Source organism: Coregonus clupeaformis, chromosome 36, assembly GCF_020615455.1.
Source record: "Coregonus clupeaformis isolate EN_2021a chromosome 36, ASM2061545v1, whole genome shotgun sequence".
NCBI lineage: Eukaryota > Metazoa > Chordata > Actinopteri > Salmoniformes > Salmonidae > Coregonus > Coregonus clupeaformis.
In genome coordinates this window covers 36,637,912-36,655,651 of record NC_059227.1, presented here as the reverse complement: position 1 = coordinate 36,655,651, position 17,740 = coordinate 36,637,912, and the positions used below count along the sequence as shown (strand labels likewise).

Genomic DNA, 17,740 nt, shown 5'->3' with positions numbered 1-17,740 from the left:
CAAATCCTCATCTTTGAGGGCCAACTATTGTATTTTGAATGTTCAAAACGGACAATGATTATGTATTATAGATAATGACAGCTACAACAATGACTTTCAAAAAACGTAATTGTCCAGGCTCTCTCCCAGGTGAGATTCTGTCAGCTGTGTATATACATTTAGTACTGTGTCAAGTGGAATACGACTGACAGTGATTTATAAACTATTGTCCATGACTAACAGCAGTAACAGTCAACAAAAACAGTAGAAAATGAAGAATGAGATCCAGAAACGCAATTGTATTTATTTTTTACTATGCCTCAGCTCCACAATCCCCACAGAATATTGATGCATAAGTCTATTTTTAAATCCCTTCCCTTAATTTACGCTCCAGCATCACTATGATAAATTCTTTATTATTAAAGTTCCTTGGCGACGCTCTTATTCTGTATGCAACAGTCTGCAGTGTGAAAGAGGGCCTTATGGTCAGGAAAGGCCATATGAGTTCTTCCAGGCCTCAAACAGTGATCAGTTTCTGCTTGGCCTCCTTGTCTGCTCTTGGAAGCTTGGTGGTGTCTTGTTTTGGAAGTCCATAAAGGTATATGGAGACACACACCAGCATTGCTCCACTGGCAAAGGTTACAGCTGCAAGAAAAGGCAAAATGGTTACTGAAAACCTGCCATGGACTATTTATAAATTCACTCACAGCCAAAATATGTTGGTCAGATTCTATTATTATACGATATATTAGTACTTGAGTGTCAAAGAGCAGTGTCTGAACAGTAACTCATGAAAAGTAATCCTTCTACCCCTCCCTTACCCCAACCCCCCCAAAAAAAAAAAATAATAATATAAAAAATATATATATATTTAAAAATTTTGTAAAGTGGTTATCCCACTGGCTATAAGGTGAATGAACCAATTTGTAAGTCGCTCTGGATAAGAGAGTCTGCTAAATGACGTAAATGTAAAAATGTAAATAGTCCCTGCCCACAGAGATCTGAATGATTGACTCACTTATCTGTAGCCCAAACAGAATGACAGATGCCACAGTAGAGAGAACAATGGCGGCTGCAGCAGAGAAGCCTTTCATGATATTGTCTGTGTACTTCACCACCACTGATGTGTACAAACCACCCACACTAGCCAGAACTGGAAGGAGAGAAGACCAAATGTAACTTCAATGTACAAGACAAATTCAGGCTAGGAAAAGTAAAACAAATTAAAATAAAGATTTCCCCAGGCATGGTAGAAAAGCAAGAAAATCTTCATTGCATAAAAATCTGCTTTGCTTGCTCTTTGGACTGGGTATCCATATAGCACTTTGTGACAACTGCTGACGTAAAAAATAACATGATTGATTGTGTTCATGTATCAAGCTTGAAATTTGACGCACATACTACAAAGCACACCCATGGCGTGTAACCGTAGAAGAAGCCTTTCTGTATAACCTGAGCACCCTCAGTCATGTAAACACCAGCGAGGGTGACCACAATGCCAGACAGGTACATCTGGATGTTCCGCACCCATAGGGATGTGTCTGAGCTCTTCAGGACCTTTTCAAAGTACACACCTGTTCAAACACAAAGTGACACCATTAGACATAACCTGCCATTACCGTCATAAATTATGTTATGGATTATTAACGGTATGAAGATAAAACTAAGATACAATACCTGCAAATCCAGAGCAGAATACAGCGACAGCAATGGCCATAAACCCCCAAAAAGGGTTCTGCTCAACCTGAGAAGATTAGAACGTGTAAGATCCTCATCAAATCCTTGGATTCTAAACAAGCCATTATAAACCGGGTGGTTCGAACCCTGAACCCTGATTGGCTTATATCAGACCATATACCACATTTATAGAATGGCGCCGGAGGAGATGGCTGTTGTTTTACGGGGTCCTAACCAATTGTGCTATTTTGTGTTTTTTCGCATTGTTTGTAACTTCTTTTACCAATGTCTCTTATGAACGAAAAGAGCTTCTGGATATCAGAACAGTGATTACTCAACTCGAACTGGACAAATATTTTTTCTTTAACAAGTCGGACTCCAGATACCCGACCAGGCCCAAATCCCCATCATTCGCATGAAGAGAAGACGCCGATACAGGGGATGCAGGTCCGGGTGCCTTGTGAGAATTAGTCGGCGAGTGAGTAACCCGCCTCTACCATCCGTCCTATTGGCCAACGTTCAGTTATTGGAGAATAAACTGGATTAGCTCCGTTCAAGACTATCCTACCAACGGGACAAATATCTTATGTTTCACCGAGTCGTGGCTGAATGACGACATGGATAATATACAGTTGGCTGGTTTTTCCATGCATTGGCAAGACAGAACAGCTGCCTCCGGTAAGACAAGGGGTGGTGGTCTGTGTCTATTTGTCAATAACAGCTGGTGCGCAAAATCTAATATTAAGGAAGTCTCTAGGATTTCCTCACCTGAGGTAGGGCGGCAGGTAGCTTAGTGGTTAAGAGCGTTGTGCCAGTAACCGAAAGGTCGCTGGTTCTAATCCCCGAGCCGACTAAGTGAAAAATCTGTCGATGTGCCCTTGAGCAAGGCACTTAACCCTAATTGCTCCTGTAAGTCGCTCTGGATAAGAGCGTCTGCTAAATGACAAAAAAAAAAAAAAAAAAGGTAGAGTATCTCATGATAAGCTGTAGACCACACTATTTACCAAGAGAGTTTTCATCTATATTTTTTGTAGCTGTCTATTTACCACCACAAACCGATGCTGGCACTAAGACCGCACTCAACGAGCTGTATAAAGCCATAAGCAAACAAGAAAATGCTCATCAGAGACGGTGCTCCTAGTGGCCGGGGACTTTAATGCAGGGAAACTTATATCCGTTTTACCTCATTTCTACCAGCATGTTACATGTGAAACAAGAGGGGAAATAAACTCTAGACCACCTTTACTCCACACACAGAGACGCATACAAAGCTCTCCCTCACCCTCCATTTGGCAAATCTGACCATAATTCTATCCTCATGATTCCGGCTTACAAGCAAAAACTAAAGCAGGAAGTACCAGTGACTCGCTCAATACGAAAGTGGTCAGATGACGCAGGTGCTAAGCTACAGGACTGTTTTGCTAGCACAGACTGGAATATGTTCCGGGACTCATCCGATGGCATTGAGGAGTACACCACATCAGTCACCGGCTTCATCAATAAGTGCATCGATGACGTTGTCCCCACAGTGACCGTACGTACATACCCCAACCAGAAGCCATGGATTACAGGCAACATCCGCACTGAGCTAAAGGGTAGAGCTGCTGCTTTCAAGGAGCAGGACTCTAACCTGGACGCTTATAAGAAATCCCGCTATACCCTCAGACGAACCATCAAACGGGCAAAGTGACAATACAGGACTAAGATTGAATCCTACTACACCGGCTCCGACGCTCGTCTGATGTGGCAGGGCTTGCAAACTATTACGGACTACAAAGGGAAGCCCAGCCACGAGCTGCCCAGTGACACAAGCCTACCATACGAGCTAAATTACTTCTATGCGCGCTTTGAGGCAAGCAACACTGAAGCATGCATGAAAGCACCAGCTGTTCCGGACGACTGTGTGATCACGCTCGCCGTAGCCGATGTGAGTAAGACCTTTAAACAGGTCAACAGTCACAAGGCCACAGGGCCAGACGGATTAACAGGACGTGTACTCCGAGCATGCGCTGACCAACTGGCAAGTGTCTTCACTGACATTTTCAACATGTCCCTAGCTGAGTCTGTAATACCTACATGTTTCAAGCAGACCACCATAGTCCCTGTTTCTAAGAACACCAAGGTAACCTGCCTAAATGACTACCGACCCGTAGCACACGTCTGTAGCCATGAAGTGCTTTGAAAGGCTGGTCATGGCTAACATCAACACCATCATCCCAGAAATCCTAGACCCACTCCAATTTGCATACCGCCCCAACAGATCCACAGATGATGCAATCTCTATTGCACTCCACACTGCCCTTTCCCACCTGGACAAAAAGAACACCTACGTGAGAATGCTGTTCATTGGCTACAGCTCAGCGTTCAACACCATAGTGCCCTCAAAGCTCATCAATAAGCTGAGGACCCTGGGACTAAACACCTCCCTCTGCAACTGGATCCTGGACTTCCTGACGGGCCGCCCCCAGGTGGTAAGGGTAGGCAACAATACATCTGCCACGCTGATCCTCAACACGGGGGCCCCTCAGGGGTGCGTGCTTAGTCCCCTCCTATACACCTTGTTCACCCATGACTGAGTGGCCAAGCACGACTCCAACACCATCATTAAGTTTGCCGACGACAACGGTGGTAGACCTGATCACCGACAAGACAGCCTATAGGGAGAAGGTCAGAGACCTGGAAGTTTGGTGCCAGGACAACAACCTCTCCCTCAACGTGATCAAGACAAAGGAGATGATCATGGATTACAGGAAAAGGAAGGCCGAGCACGCCCCCATTCTCATCGACGGGGCTGTAGTGGAGCAGGTTGAGAGCTTCAAGTTCCTTGGTGTCCACATCACCAACAAACTATCATGGTCCAAACACACCAAGACAGTCGTGAAGAGGGCACGAGAACGCCTACTCCCCTTCAGGAGACTGAAAACATTTGGCATGGGTCCTCAGATCCTCAAAAAGTTATACAGCTGCACCATCGAGAGCATCCTGACTGGTTGCATCACCGCCTGGTATGGCAACTGTTTGGACTCCGACCGCAAGGCGCTACAGAGGGTAGTGAGTATGACCCAGTACATCACTGGGGCCAAGCTTCCTGCCGTCCAGGACCTCTAAACCAGGCGGTGTCAGAGGAAGGCCCTAAAAATATACCCGGACTAATCAAATGGCTACCCCCTTTTTTTAACGCTGCTGCTACTCACTGTTTATTATCTATGCATAGTCACTTTACCCCTACCCACATGTACATATTACCTCAATTACCTCGACTAACCTGTACCCCCGCACATTGACTCGGTACCGGCACGTATGTATATAGCCTCGTTATTGTTATTTTATTGTTGCTCTTTTATTTTTTACTTTAGTTTATTTCGTAAATATTTTACTTAAAACTGCATTGTTGGTTAAGGGCGTGTATGTAAGGATTTCACGGTAAGGTTGTATTCGGCGCATGTGACAAACAAAAGTAGGTTTGATTTGATTGGGTATGACAAAACAAACATTTTTACTGTTATAATTATGTTGGTAACCAGTTTATAATAGCAATAAGGCACCTCGGCGTTTGTGGTATATGGCCAATATACCACAGCTAAGGGCTGTATCCAGGCCCTCAGCGTTGCGTCGTGCATAAGAACAGCCCTTAGCCATGGTATATTGGCCATACAGTGCATTCGGAAAGTATTCAGATCCCTTCACTTTTTACACAGCCTTATTCTAAAAGTGATTAAATATGTTTTCTCCTCATCAATCTACACACAATACCCCATAATGACAAAGTGAAAACAATTTTTTAGAAATTGTTGCAAATTTAAATTAAAAATATCAATAAAAAAAAAACGTATTTACATATGTATTCAGACCCTTTGCTATGAGACTCGAAATTGAGCTCAGGTGCATCCTGTTTCCATTGATCATCCTTGAGATGTCAGGGAGGTGACCAAGAACCCGATGGTCACTCTGACAGAGTTCCTCTGTGGAGATGGGAGAAACTTCCAGACGGATAACCATCTCTGCAGTACTCCTCTAATCAGGCCTTTATGGTAGAGTGGCCAGACAGAAGCCACTCCTCAGTAAAAAGGCACGACAGCCCACTTGGAGTTTGCCAAAAGGTACCTAAAGGACACTCAGACCATGTGGAACAAGATTCTCTGGTCTGATGAATCCAAGATTGAACTCTTTGGCCTGAATGCCAAGCGTCACATCTGGAGGAAACCTGGCACCATCCCTACAGTGAAGCATGGTGGTGGGCAGCATCATGCTGTGGGGATGTTTTTCAGCGGCAGGGACTGGGAGACTAGTCAGAATCGAGGGAAAGATGAACGGAGCAAAGAACAGAGAGATCCTTGATGAAAACCTGCTCTAGAGCGCTCAGGACCTCAGACTGGGGCGAAGTCCAACAGGACAACGACCCTAAGCACACAGCCAAGACAACACAGGAGTGGCTTCGGGACAAGTCTCTGAATGTCCTTGACTGGCCCAGCCAGAACCCGATCGAACATCTCTGGAGACCTGAAAATAGCTGTGCAGCGACGCTCCCCATTCAACCTGACAGAGCTTGAGAGGATCTGCAGAGAAGAATGGGAGAAACTCCCCAAATACAGGTGTGCCAAGCTTGTAGCGTCATACCCAGGAACACTCGAGGGTGTAATCGCTGCCAAAGGCGCTTCAACAAAGTACTGAGTAAAGGGTCTGAATACTTACGTAAATGTGATATTTTTATTTTGAATACATTTGCAAACATTTCTAAAAACCTGTTTTTGCTTTGTCATTATGGGGTAGTGTGTAGATGGAGAATAAAAAAAAATCTATTTTAGAATAAGGCTGTAACGTAACAAAATGTGGAAAAAGTGAAGGGGTCTGAATACTTTCCAAATGCACTGTATACCACACCCCCTCGTGCCTTATTGCTTAATTGGAACATCAGCAATTAACCAGTATACACTTGACATGCCCATTGGCCAGGTCTCCCTGATCTCAAATGGGACTTTTTGGATAAATGAAGGTAATAAAAAATAAAATAAAAAAACTGACAAATACCAAGGGTACCTGGACTTTAGAGGCCTCTGCAGGTTTCCACTGGACCAAAGCTACGCCCCCACACAGCATGCAGACAGACAACCACTGCAGCCGGCTGAGAGAGCGGTTCAGCATTAGGACCATGCACAGGGCTGTGCACGGGATCTTCAACTGATAGGTCACCTTGGTAGGGAAATGCAGTGTAACAGTGAGCATGAGCCAGGAAGGAAGTATACACGTCAATTATTAATGTGCCGTTTTCTGAAGAAATCAAGAAATGTCAAGTTAATACCTGATACACCGCTGCATCAAGATTGCTCAGGGCAATGAAGGCCATGTTATTCTGAATCGCATAGACCACAGAGGGAACACTCAGTTTCAGCAGCTCTTTTGGACTCTGAAACACATGTTCAACTATGGATGCTTTTAACCTGCCAAAGCTGCCAGTTTCTCTGCAAGGTAAAAATGAAGACAAACATGTACAAAAGTTAAGCAACTGGGGCATTCATTCTTTCAACAAAATACTCAATACAAGGCAGGGATTGACATTAAGGTCTGAAAGTCACTCGCCTATCGGGCAAGTCAGGAGTATTTTTTGGTTGCTCGAAAATTATGATCACTTTAAATAAAGTAGCTATTTTCACCTACAGACAGGAGGAACCACAAATACGACTACTGGAATTCTTTGCATTTTGGTTATCAGTGGGAAAAAAATGAAAAGAATATATACAGTACCAGTCAAAAGTTTGGACACACCTACTCAGTCAAGGGTTTTTCTTTATTTGTACTATTTTCTACATTGTAGAATAATAGTGAACACATCAAAACTATGAAATAACACATATGGAATCATGTAATAACCAAAAAAGTGTTAAACAAATCAAAATATATTTTATATTTGAGATTCTTCAAATAGCCACCCTTAGCCTCGATGACAGATTTGCACACTCTTGGTATTCTCTCATCCAGCTTCATGAGGTAGTCAACTGGAATGCTTTTCCAAAAGTCTTGAAGGAGTTCCCACATATGCTGAGCACTTGTTGGCTGCTTTTCCTTCACTCTGCGGTCCAACTCATCCCAAACCATCTCAATTGGGTTGAGGTCGGGTGATTGTGGAGGCCAGGTCATCTGATGTAGCACTCCTTCTTGGTCAAATAGCCCTTACACAGCCTCGAGGTGTGTTTTGGGTCATTGTTTTGTTGAAAAACAAATGAAGTCCCACTAAGCGCAAACCAGATGGGATGGCGTATTGCTGCAGAATGCTGTGGTAGCCATACTGGTTAAGTGTGCCTTGAATTCTGAATAAATCACAGACACTGTCACCAGCAAAGAACCCCCACACCATCACACCTCCTCCTCCATGCTTCATGGTGGGAACCACACATGCGGTGATCATCCGTCCACCTACTCTGCTTCTCACAAAGACACGGCGGTTGGAACCAAAAATCTCAAATTTGGACTCATCAGACCCAAGGACAGATTTCCACCAGTCTAATGTCCATTGCTTGTGTTTCTTGGCCCAAACAAGTATCTTCTTCTTATTGGTGACCTTTAGTAGTGGTTTCTTTGCAGCAATTTGACCATGAAGACCTGATTCAGTCTCCTATGAACAGTTGCTGAGATGTGTCTGCTACTTGAACTCTGTGAAGCATTTATTTGGGCTGCAATCTGAGGTGCAGTTAATTGCCGATTTCTGAGGCTGGTAACTCTAATGAACATATCCTCTGCAGCAGAAGTAACTCTGGGTCTTCCTTTCCTGTGGCGGTCCTCATGAGAGCCAGTTTCATCATAGCGCTTGATGGTTTTTGCGACTGCACTTGAAGAAAGTTTAAAAGTTCTTGAAACTTTCCGGATTGACTGACCTTCATGTCTTAAAGTAATGACAGACTGTAGCTTCTCTTTGCTTATTTGAGCTGTTTTGTCACAACAAAACTGATTGGCTCAAACGCATTAAGGAAAGAAATTCCACAAATTAACTTTTAACAAGGCACACCTGTTAATTTAAATGCATTCCAGGTGACTACCTCATGAAGCTGGTTGAGAGAATTGCAAGTGTGTGCAAAGCTGTCATCAAGGCAAAGGGTGGCTACTTTGAAGAATCCCAAATATAAAATATATTTTGATTTGTGTAACACTTTTTTGGTTACTACATGATTCCATATGTGTTATTTCATAGTTTTGATGTCTTCACTATTATTCTACAATGTAGAAAATAGTCAAAATAAAGAAAAACCCTGGAATGAGTAGGTGTGTCCAAACTTTTGACTGGTACTGTATATCACCTGCCCAATGGGGCTACCACAGTGCAGACTCAACCAGCGACTGCTCAGGTCACTTGCCTGGGCAATATGGCAAAACATAATGTCAATTCCTGCAAGGGTATTCTATGTATTTATTCAAGGCTGAGACCACTTGGATAGCAATCACTTGTTTATTTTACACGTGGATTTGTAACATTATTTGGACTGTCATGAAAACACAGGATATAGAATAGGTGGCAAAGCAGGGCCCTAGATATAGCCTACTTACTTGGTCAACATCCCAAGGCTCAAGAACAATTTAATAACCTCTGTGACGCATACTGCTGTTGTAGAGAAGTACATAGCTGTTGATGATATTGTCCTTGTGTATCGTAATACCACAGTGTAAGTTGCTGCCACCATTGTCATCACTGACAGACAGTACACCTTGAACACCACACTCACTGGCTCTGTGGAGAGAGAGGACAGGGAGTCTTGACAGCAGAAAGTGAGGCAAGGAACCAGAAATCACACCTTCTAGGTGTGTTCACACTGCACCTTAGCCCAGGGCTAAGAGCCTGCTTAGCTCTGGGCTAAGGGAGATTTTAGCCCGGGGCTAAGCTAGCGTTCACACTTGCACATTCTAAAGTGGGCTAGCACCAACCTTAGCCCAGGGCTAACTGGCCCTGCTCCGGAGCAAGGTTAGCACTGACTTTTGGGGCTAGCCCCAGAAACATGATGCACAAATAGCCAGTGTGAAAAGGGGTCAGAACGAATTTTCATTGTCCAATCACAAAAGCTGCACTTTCACTTAATTTGCATATGCTTGTGATGCGTTCTGTAGCTATTTTGATAAGTAAATATATACAATTTCAACCTTCCATCTGAGGACACAATCCTGACAAAAAAACTAAATACTTTCATCAGTGCAAATACATTGGTTGCAATGGCTAACAAAAACGGGTGCTATGCAGGCTGGCTCACGTCTTCTCATATAGGCAGCTAGCCAACTAAAGCCACAAACTCAAAAAGGTATGGGTAGCAAGCGAGTGGGTGTTTCGAAAGTCCACCAACTCTACAGCTGGAGGGGCAGCAAGCGCTCAATTTCACCTGTGTGAAAATAGCCACAATAGTGGAATTTGGGTTTCGCCTTCAAAATAAAGGTACCCCCTTGAAAGTGATGCAAACTGATCAAGTGGAATCAAGCCATATTTGGACTAAATAACGCTAAACAAGGTTGTAGTGTTGTTACATAATTCCAAATTAAATACAATTTTTTGTTGTTGTTGTCAATAAGCAGAAAAAAACGGTTGAAATCCCATTGGGGATGTACTGTATTAGACCACAATTGCATTGGGGGCATACTGTACAGCCTATACTAGCGATTGTGCACCCATGAAATGGGGTATCAGCTTACTTGGTGACACCCACAGAACACAACTATGTAGAGTTTACACAAATATTAGCATCTTAGCTCCTATAGTGCAACTAAAAAACAATGCGAAATGAGCCACATTAAGCCTAGTATACGTGTTGAACTCAATTTGGACTGTAGAGCCTAAGCTAGAGATTGTTCACCCATGAAATGGGGTATCAGCCTACTCGGTGACACCCACAGGACATAACTGTGAAGAGTTTTCACAAATATTAGCATCATAGCACTTATTGAGGGACTTTGAAACCGGTGTGAAACTAGCCACATTAAGTTCACCACTCAACCTACTGTGTATTGAACATTAATCTTGCAATGTACAGCCTTACCTATAGATCTTAGGTCCACGAAATTGAGTATCAGCCTCCTCGGTGACAGTATTTAAGATACCCAATAATAAATTGCAACATAAATGTTTTAATCAGTATTTATTTAAAGAAATGACTTAACAGAGAAGCAAAAAACAGTAACCCATTTGAGCCAATATAGGAGAAACTGCCTAATTATTCCATGATCTCTTTTTAATAAGACAACCAAGCAAGCTCCTGGAAAATACACAAATCAACATACACCCATTAACTATTTACAACAAAATGTAGAATAAAGTAGATTGAAGAATAACAGGTCACCCCATCAGGGCTGCCCCCACCCGCTCTTTAAGAGCTGCAGGCTGTTCAGGCTTTTGTTCTAGACCAGATTCTACTACTCGTGGTCATGTTGAGCAGTTGATTAGTAAAAATAGGTGTGGTAGAATGGTGATTGAACAGGACGTCCACCTCTGTCACGCTGACCCTCAAGGATGATCCTGGTGCTGCAGATAACGCCACCGTTCACTTTACCCTGTAATCATATGGATATTTTAGGTTTTGCATTGATTATTAAATACTTTCCAACACATGCACACTTAAACATATATTGATGACATTTCTACCAATAACAACAGTAAATAACATACCCTGAGGATCACCTGAAAGTACTTCTTTGCCTCCACATGGCTGAACTGATGCAGCAACAGCCACTGGGGTTCCAACCTTGCCTCTGTCCCAACCAGAAATGATTTAGGCATTAGACACCCAATGTGGTCTGGACAGTGCACAAGTGCAGAGAAAATAAGTAACAATCACATTAAAATCAGACATCTTACACTGTGGACCCCAAGGCCTGCAGTAGGAGGAGCAGGTGTACCCACATGTACATATTACTTCAACTATCTCAACTAGCCGGTGCCCCCGCACATTGACTCTGCACCGGTACCCCCCTGTATATATAGCCTCCCTACTGTTATTTTCTTTTACTTCTGCTCTTTTTTTTCTCAACACTTTTTTTGTTGTTTTATTTTTGCACTGTTGGTTAAGTAAGCATTTCACTGTAATGTCTGCACCTGTTGTATTCGGCGCATGTGGCCAATAAAATTTGATTTGATTTGGGGCTGCAGGCAGGGGTCCTGCTGGGGGTACACTAGAAGTAGTGGCCCTGGAGAACTGGCCAACCTTGCCTCCAACCCATCCTGAAATAAATGCACTAGACATCTCATTTGACTGGACTATGCATAAATGCAGAGAAAATAAGGAGAAAAAAAAGTTACCATTAAAATGAGAAGTTATCTTACACTTTGGATCCCAGCAGAAGTAAGCCTAGTTGCACCCATGCACCGCAGTCCCTCGAACAAAGTGTCTGATCAGCGTGGCCAAATTGGCATCCCATAATCATCACTCAGATGTACTTTATTGTGGGACCAGAGGAACCAGTGGGAAGGCGCAAGTCACACCTATCAATCAATCACATTTTATTTATAAAGCCCTTTTTACATCAGCAGATGTCACAAAGTGCTATACAGAAACCCAGCCTAAAACCCCAAACAGCAAGCAATGCAGATGTAGAAGCAGCTCCCATGCTTGGCCTTCATACTCCAATGCCAGCTGCTCCTGGTACTTTGGATCCTTTATGCCGTCAATGTGACGTGGGAGGTCATGTACAAAGACCTGCAAATAATTACAAGTGACATTACAGGGTTTTAGTAATTTGCAAAACATGGTCTTAGAAATTGTGATTTTCACTTACGTCATGTGTTTATGCAACTAGTAATGGTAATTAAGGATTTACTCAGTCCACTTCAACAGAGCAGTGTGGAGGAGTTATTTAAACCTTTTCCCTGCCTGATCGATGGATGGACTGTCTGTAAAGTTGTTACCAGGAGCTAAGAGACAGACAATGTCCGGGACAAGGCCTTGTGGTAACACAATCCCACAAACATCTGCCTCCAGATGTGGAGCTCTGGCTCCAGGAGTGGACATGAAGCCAAAAGCCAGGCCAGCATGACCTGTGCTACCAGCTCGGTTTGACATGGGTACAATATCATCCAGTAAGGCACGAAGATTAGAATCACCCACCACCAGGACAAACTAAGGAAAGACAGTTTTTGTAACACTAACCATTTTGGAAATACATATCCTAAAACTATCATAGTAAATTAAGATTGTGGACTGTAGGTGTTACTGTGAAATACAAATAATAAGGGGGGAATAAAACTAATATTTTAAACCAAAGAACATGCAATACAAAAGAGAACATCCTTATTTCTATTATGTAGAATATTTAAAGCATTAATACAGTTATGCAAATTAAACAAATTCTTGCCTCTTTACCGAAGATCTCTCTCAGCCGCAGCAAGTGGGTCTTGTGGCGCTCGGGGGGGGGTTGTGTGGTGAATGGGACATATTGTTAGTTCTATGGTGGGAACCATATGCGTACATAAAGTATTGCTTGACTGAAAGATGAAATGTCATTAAATATGATTTTGGGCTACATATCACTCACTACATGTCATATGAAGCTTTACCGCTTGCCCTATAATACGAGTAGCATTTTGATTTCAGTAACAATTTTCTTACATTAATAAAATAATTAACAACATTTTGATTGGGAATTTTCCAATATATTGTTGAACATACTCTACGGGCATATCAAAGTTCTAGAGTTGGATCTCTGCTAGTTTTAAAGTTACAGTCCATTTTATAGAGAGAAATTGGCATATTTGGCAATCACAGCCCTCCTTTTACTTCTATCATTGCACATCCTGCAAATCACCAGCAGAGGGTGCCAAATACTGTAGGCCTGTACATTTTGAATGACTAACAACAACAAAGAAACAAACTACTGATAACAGTCTACTTGAACACAGTAAAACTGTAAATGAAGGTGAATTGGAGAGCCTATGGAACCGTAATGCATGGAGTGCAGTGGGATCCTCATCTCACTTAAATGTTGGATTTAGGCCTCAGGGTTGGGGTCAATTTGAGATAAATGATATTCCAATGCAATAATTTAAAAGAGGTAGGCCTATCCATTTTCATTTACTTCTAAATAAGCGGAGAAGGAGAAGCTATTTATGTCAAATTCTCTCCATTTTTGTCAATTCAAATCACTTCCTGAATTGACTGACTTCAATTCACATTCACCCCAACTCATGTCACTGTTGGAGCTACGAACATAAGCATTTCGCTAAACATAACATCTGCTAAATATGGGGGGGCTTTCCTCTTTTGATCTCTATTGTTCCTCAAGCAAAGGAGGAGGCCGATGACATCAGCAAGCACCATCAGACCAACTCCTTGAATGCCCTGGCCTACTCTTTGAAGTCTGCAGTTGTGTCTAAAAAAACACTATTTTGCTTACATGTTTTTTTTTACCCTTTAGTGTGTGTACTTTACTGTATTTATTCTTATGTCAGGCCAAGCGATTGACTTGATGCATTTTTGGGCACATGTCAAGGCTGATTTTAATGTGTAAAGGAGCATCATCATTAGGATAATATACGTCATTAACAGCTATGCCAGTCCATCATGGTTTGCATTGTTTCTTTGAAGCAGTTGGTTTCTCAACTAATTAGATAAGATGCTAATATTTGTTTAAAAACTCTACAGTTGTGTTCTGTGTGTCACCGAGTAGGCTGATACCCCCATTTCATGGGTGAACAATCCATAGGTTAGGCTGTACCTATGCCCCTAATGCAATCCTAAAGTCTAATATATCCACCATGTGACTCAACTGATTTGTTACTTTGTGTCAAATTAACTTATTCCGACCTTGTTTAGCATTATCTAGTCCAAATACGGCATGATTCCATTATTTGTATCCGTTTGAGTCACCTTCAATGGGGGACTTATATTTTGAAGCAGAACAGCAAATTCCACTATTGTGGCTCATCCTTATTGTTGGATTGCTTCACACAGGTCTCAATTTCCGTCTGTTTTCATAGATTTTCTATTGACATGTATCTAGATATTACCATCCATGATAATGTTGTTGCATGCTTTTGCCTGGATCAGAAAAGTTTATGTCTCGTCCGTGAACAGCATTCTCTGTGCAGGGGCAAGATCGCATTTAAAATGTGAAACCTTGTTTCCGAGGTCAGAGTCAGGCAGCAATGTTTTCAAACATTCAGTGCTGGTAACACATTGTTATGCTAGAAGCAAGAGGACCTAATGTGTTAATAAATGCCTTACTTGTAACAATGGTCACGTGGCAGAGATATATTGTTGGTCGTATCAGCATGTTGTGCTTGTCCGTTAGCCCAGGGCTTTGGAATATAAGTGTGAATACAGGGCTAAAGCTCAGTCCCGGGTTAACAAATGTTTGTGTGAATACAGGGCAAACTAGCCCTGGACCAGTTTTAGCCTGGGCTAAGATAGCCCGGGGCTAAGAACAATGCAGTTTGAAAAGGCCTAATGTGGATGGCCACTTATTGACGTGATTCTCTATTTTCTGAATTCGTTTACAATAACAATCTAACTATGTAGCCGACGGATTGGTTTAGCCAGAACCACCATGATGTATCTGCACCTGGCTAACTAGCTAGCTACGTAGCATTTGCGCTTCCATTCAGAGACAGTCTCTTTTCCGTTAGCAAAATACCAAAGACAACTTGTTTAACTTTAGTGCGTTGCTAGCAAATAAATTCACACCCAACAATAATATTACTAATTTAAACGCTAGCTTGCTGCGTTAACTAGTTTCGAAACATTACAGAGATTAGCTAGCTATCTAACGTTATCATTGCAAGTAGCTAAGCATAGCAGATTTCACTTACCGTTAGCCATGGTTAGCTAATTTGATTGTTGTGGTGCGTTGTAAAATGAATGGGTATTTAACGTTGAATAATAAACGAACCAGTCTTCAAACCATTGTCATCTGCCTGCCTAGCTCTAGTCTTATCAGAGATGCATCCAGCTGCAGTCCCGGAGCCCGAGCCGCCTGTCACTAAGCTAGCCTTTCACCAAACGTATCATCACAGATAGAACAATGAAACAGATATTTCACCGAATGTATAAATGTCAAGCATCCGCTTAGCGTTCTTCTTCTTCAGTGATAATGGCGGTCCGCAAACCAACGTTAAATGTTCATGCCGCAACCTACTGTGCTGGAGTGTGTGGTCAATCACGGTTTACAACATTTCTAAATCCTCCTACCTAACTCAGTCCTTCTGAGAAAATAAAAAAGAGCCCTACTAACTTCTAATAGACCCTCCCCTATCCCCAACCTCAATGACCCTACACTTCAATCTTTCCCTCTCTTCAACATATTTACAACAATATAATAACACATGCTCCACCGTTTCATCGACCATACGCTCCAGACACAAACCATTCACATGCTTGCCAACCAGATGTAATGACGAGTTTAATGTACAATGTCCTAAGCGCAATTGAGCAAACACCACCTCTTCCTTCCTAATCTGACCATTGAATCTTGGTCCACCGACCTTTCTTTGGAGGGCATATAAATGCCGGCCCTTCGGCTCAGAGTCCCATCTCTTCTGCCACACATCTATCAAAATGGCTCTGATCTTATATTTGGCCTCACCTCTACCCAGTTGAACATTAATATCAATTATATCTCGTTTCAAAGCTCTTTTGGCTAACTAGTCTACAATTTCATTTCCTTCCACACCCGAATGTGCTGGGACCCAGCAGAATCTCACTACTACACCCATTCTCTCAATTCTCTATAATAATATTAATACCTCCAATAGTAGGTCACTCCTATTAGATTTACCAGATGATAAACTAGTCAATACAGACAGAGAATCTGAGCATACTATAATTCTAACAGGTTGTACGTCCTCCACCCACTGGAGGGCAACTATTATCGCCAACAGTTCAACTGAGTATACTGACAGTTCATCTGTTAGTCTTCTACATATCTGCACATCAAATTCAGGAATGTAAATGCCTGGGTCCTTGGATCCATCTGTGAAAAGCGGTAAAAACGCATAAAAACTTCTACCAATGTAGAACAACCAGTTTCCCTACATCACTGACTTCTGACCAATCTTTCCTTTTCTCTACCAAGGTTAGATCAACAACAGGATCTGGGAGTAACCATGGAGGAACATCCCCTATCACCACAGAAGGGCCAACCTCCAACTCCCTCAAACCACTCTCATCAGCAAGCTTTCCAACTGTCCAACCAAAACCACTAACTTGTCTACTAGTATATTCCCAACAGTCATCTTGAACAGTAGCAGTAGGATGCTCAACCTCACAGCCTTTCAACCTAACCCAATAAGCGAATTACAATTTTTTACGCCGTATATCCAAAGGCATCTTCACCTGCCTCCACTTGTAAGGCACATACAGATGTTGATTTAAATGCACCAATACATATCCTTAAAGCTATATACTGGATTCTATCCAGCTTCTGAAGTCAAATCTTCGCCGCTGTTCCATAAACTATACACCCGTAACCAATTGTCGTCCTGATCAGAGCTCTATAAATATCCATCAATGATTGTCTGTCAGCACCCCATTCATAACCAGAGACCGAGCACATAAGATTCACCACCTTCTTACAATTTGTTTCAACATTTATGACATGATCTTTCCATGTATATCGCTCATTGAACCATAGACCCACATATTTTTACTTAGAAACCCTCCCCATAGGCTGTCCATACAGAAACAACTGTATATTATCAGCAACTTTCTTCTTTGAGAAGAACATACAACAAGACTTCGCCACTGACAATTTAAAACCCCAGTCAATCGACCATCTTTCAACATCCACTATAGCTTGTTGAATAGATTTGATCACGAGAGACATTCCTTCCCCTCTTCCAAATAGCTCCATCATCAGCATATAGGTAAGCCCCAATACCCCTACCTACATTCGAAAACACATCGTTAATTATAATGTTGAACAAAATAGGACTGATAGCACTGCCTTGAGGAGTACCATTGTCAACTCCATAGACTTCAGATATAATGGGTCCTATTTTAACTCGAAAAGAGTGAATAAATAAGAAGGCCAAAACCCAGTTATATAATCTCCCACCAATACCAAGTAATTCCATCTTAATCAGTAGGCCTTCTCTCCACATAGTGTCATATGCCTTTTCAATGTCAAA

At 42.3% G+C, this 17,740-nt stretch overlaps 1 protein-coding gene across 1 annotated transcript; it reads right to left on the bottom strand.

Moving 5' to 3' along the window:
• Positions 1-263: 263 nt before the first annotated feature.
• Positions 264-15,782, bottom strand: LOC121552363 (CMP-sialic acid transporter). Its single transcript, XM_041865243.2, has 8 exons — positions 15,425-15,782; positions 9,193-9,373; positions 6,956-7,115; positions 6,694-6,846; positions 1,657-1,723; positions 1,377-1,553; positions 998-1,132; positions 264-624 (listed from the first exon to the last, which is right to left on the bottom strand). The coding sequence occupies exons 1-8, from the start codon at positions 15,432-15,434 to the stop codon at positions 497-499; spliced, it is 1,011 nt and encodes a 336-aa protein (XP_041721177.1). The 5' UTR covers positions 15,435-15,782; the 3' UTR covers positions 264-496.
• Positions 15,783-17,740: the final 1,958 nt, after the last annotated feature.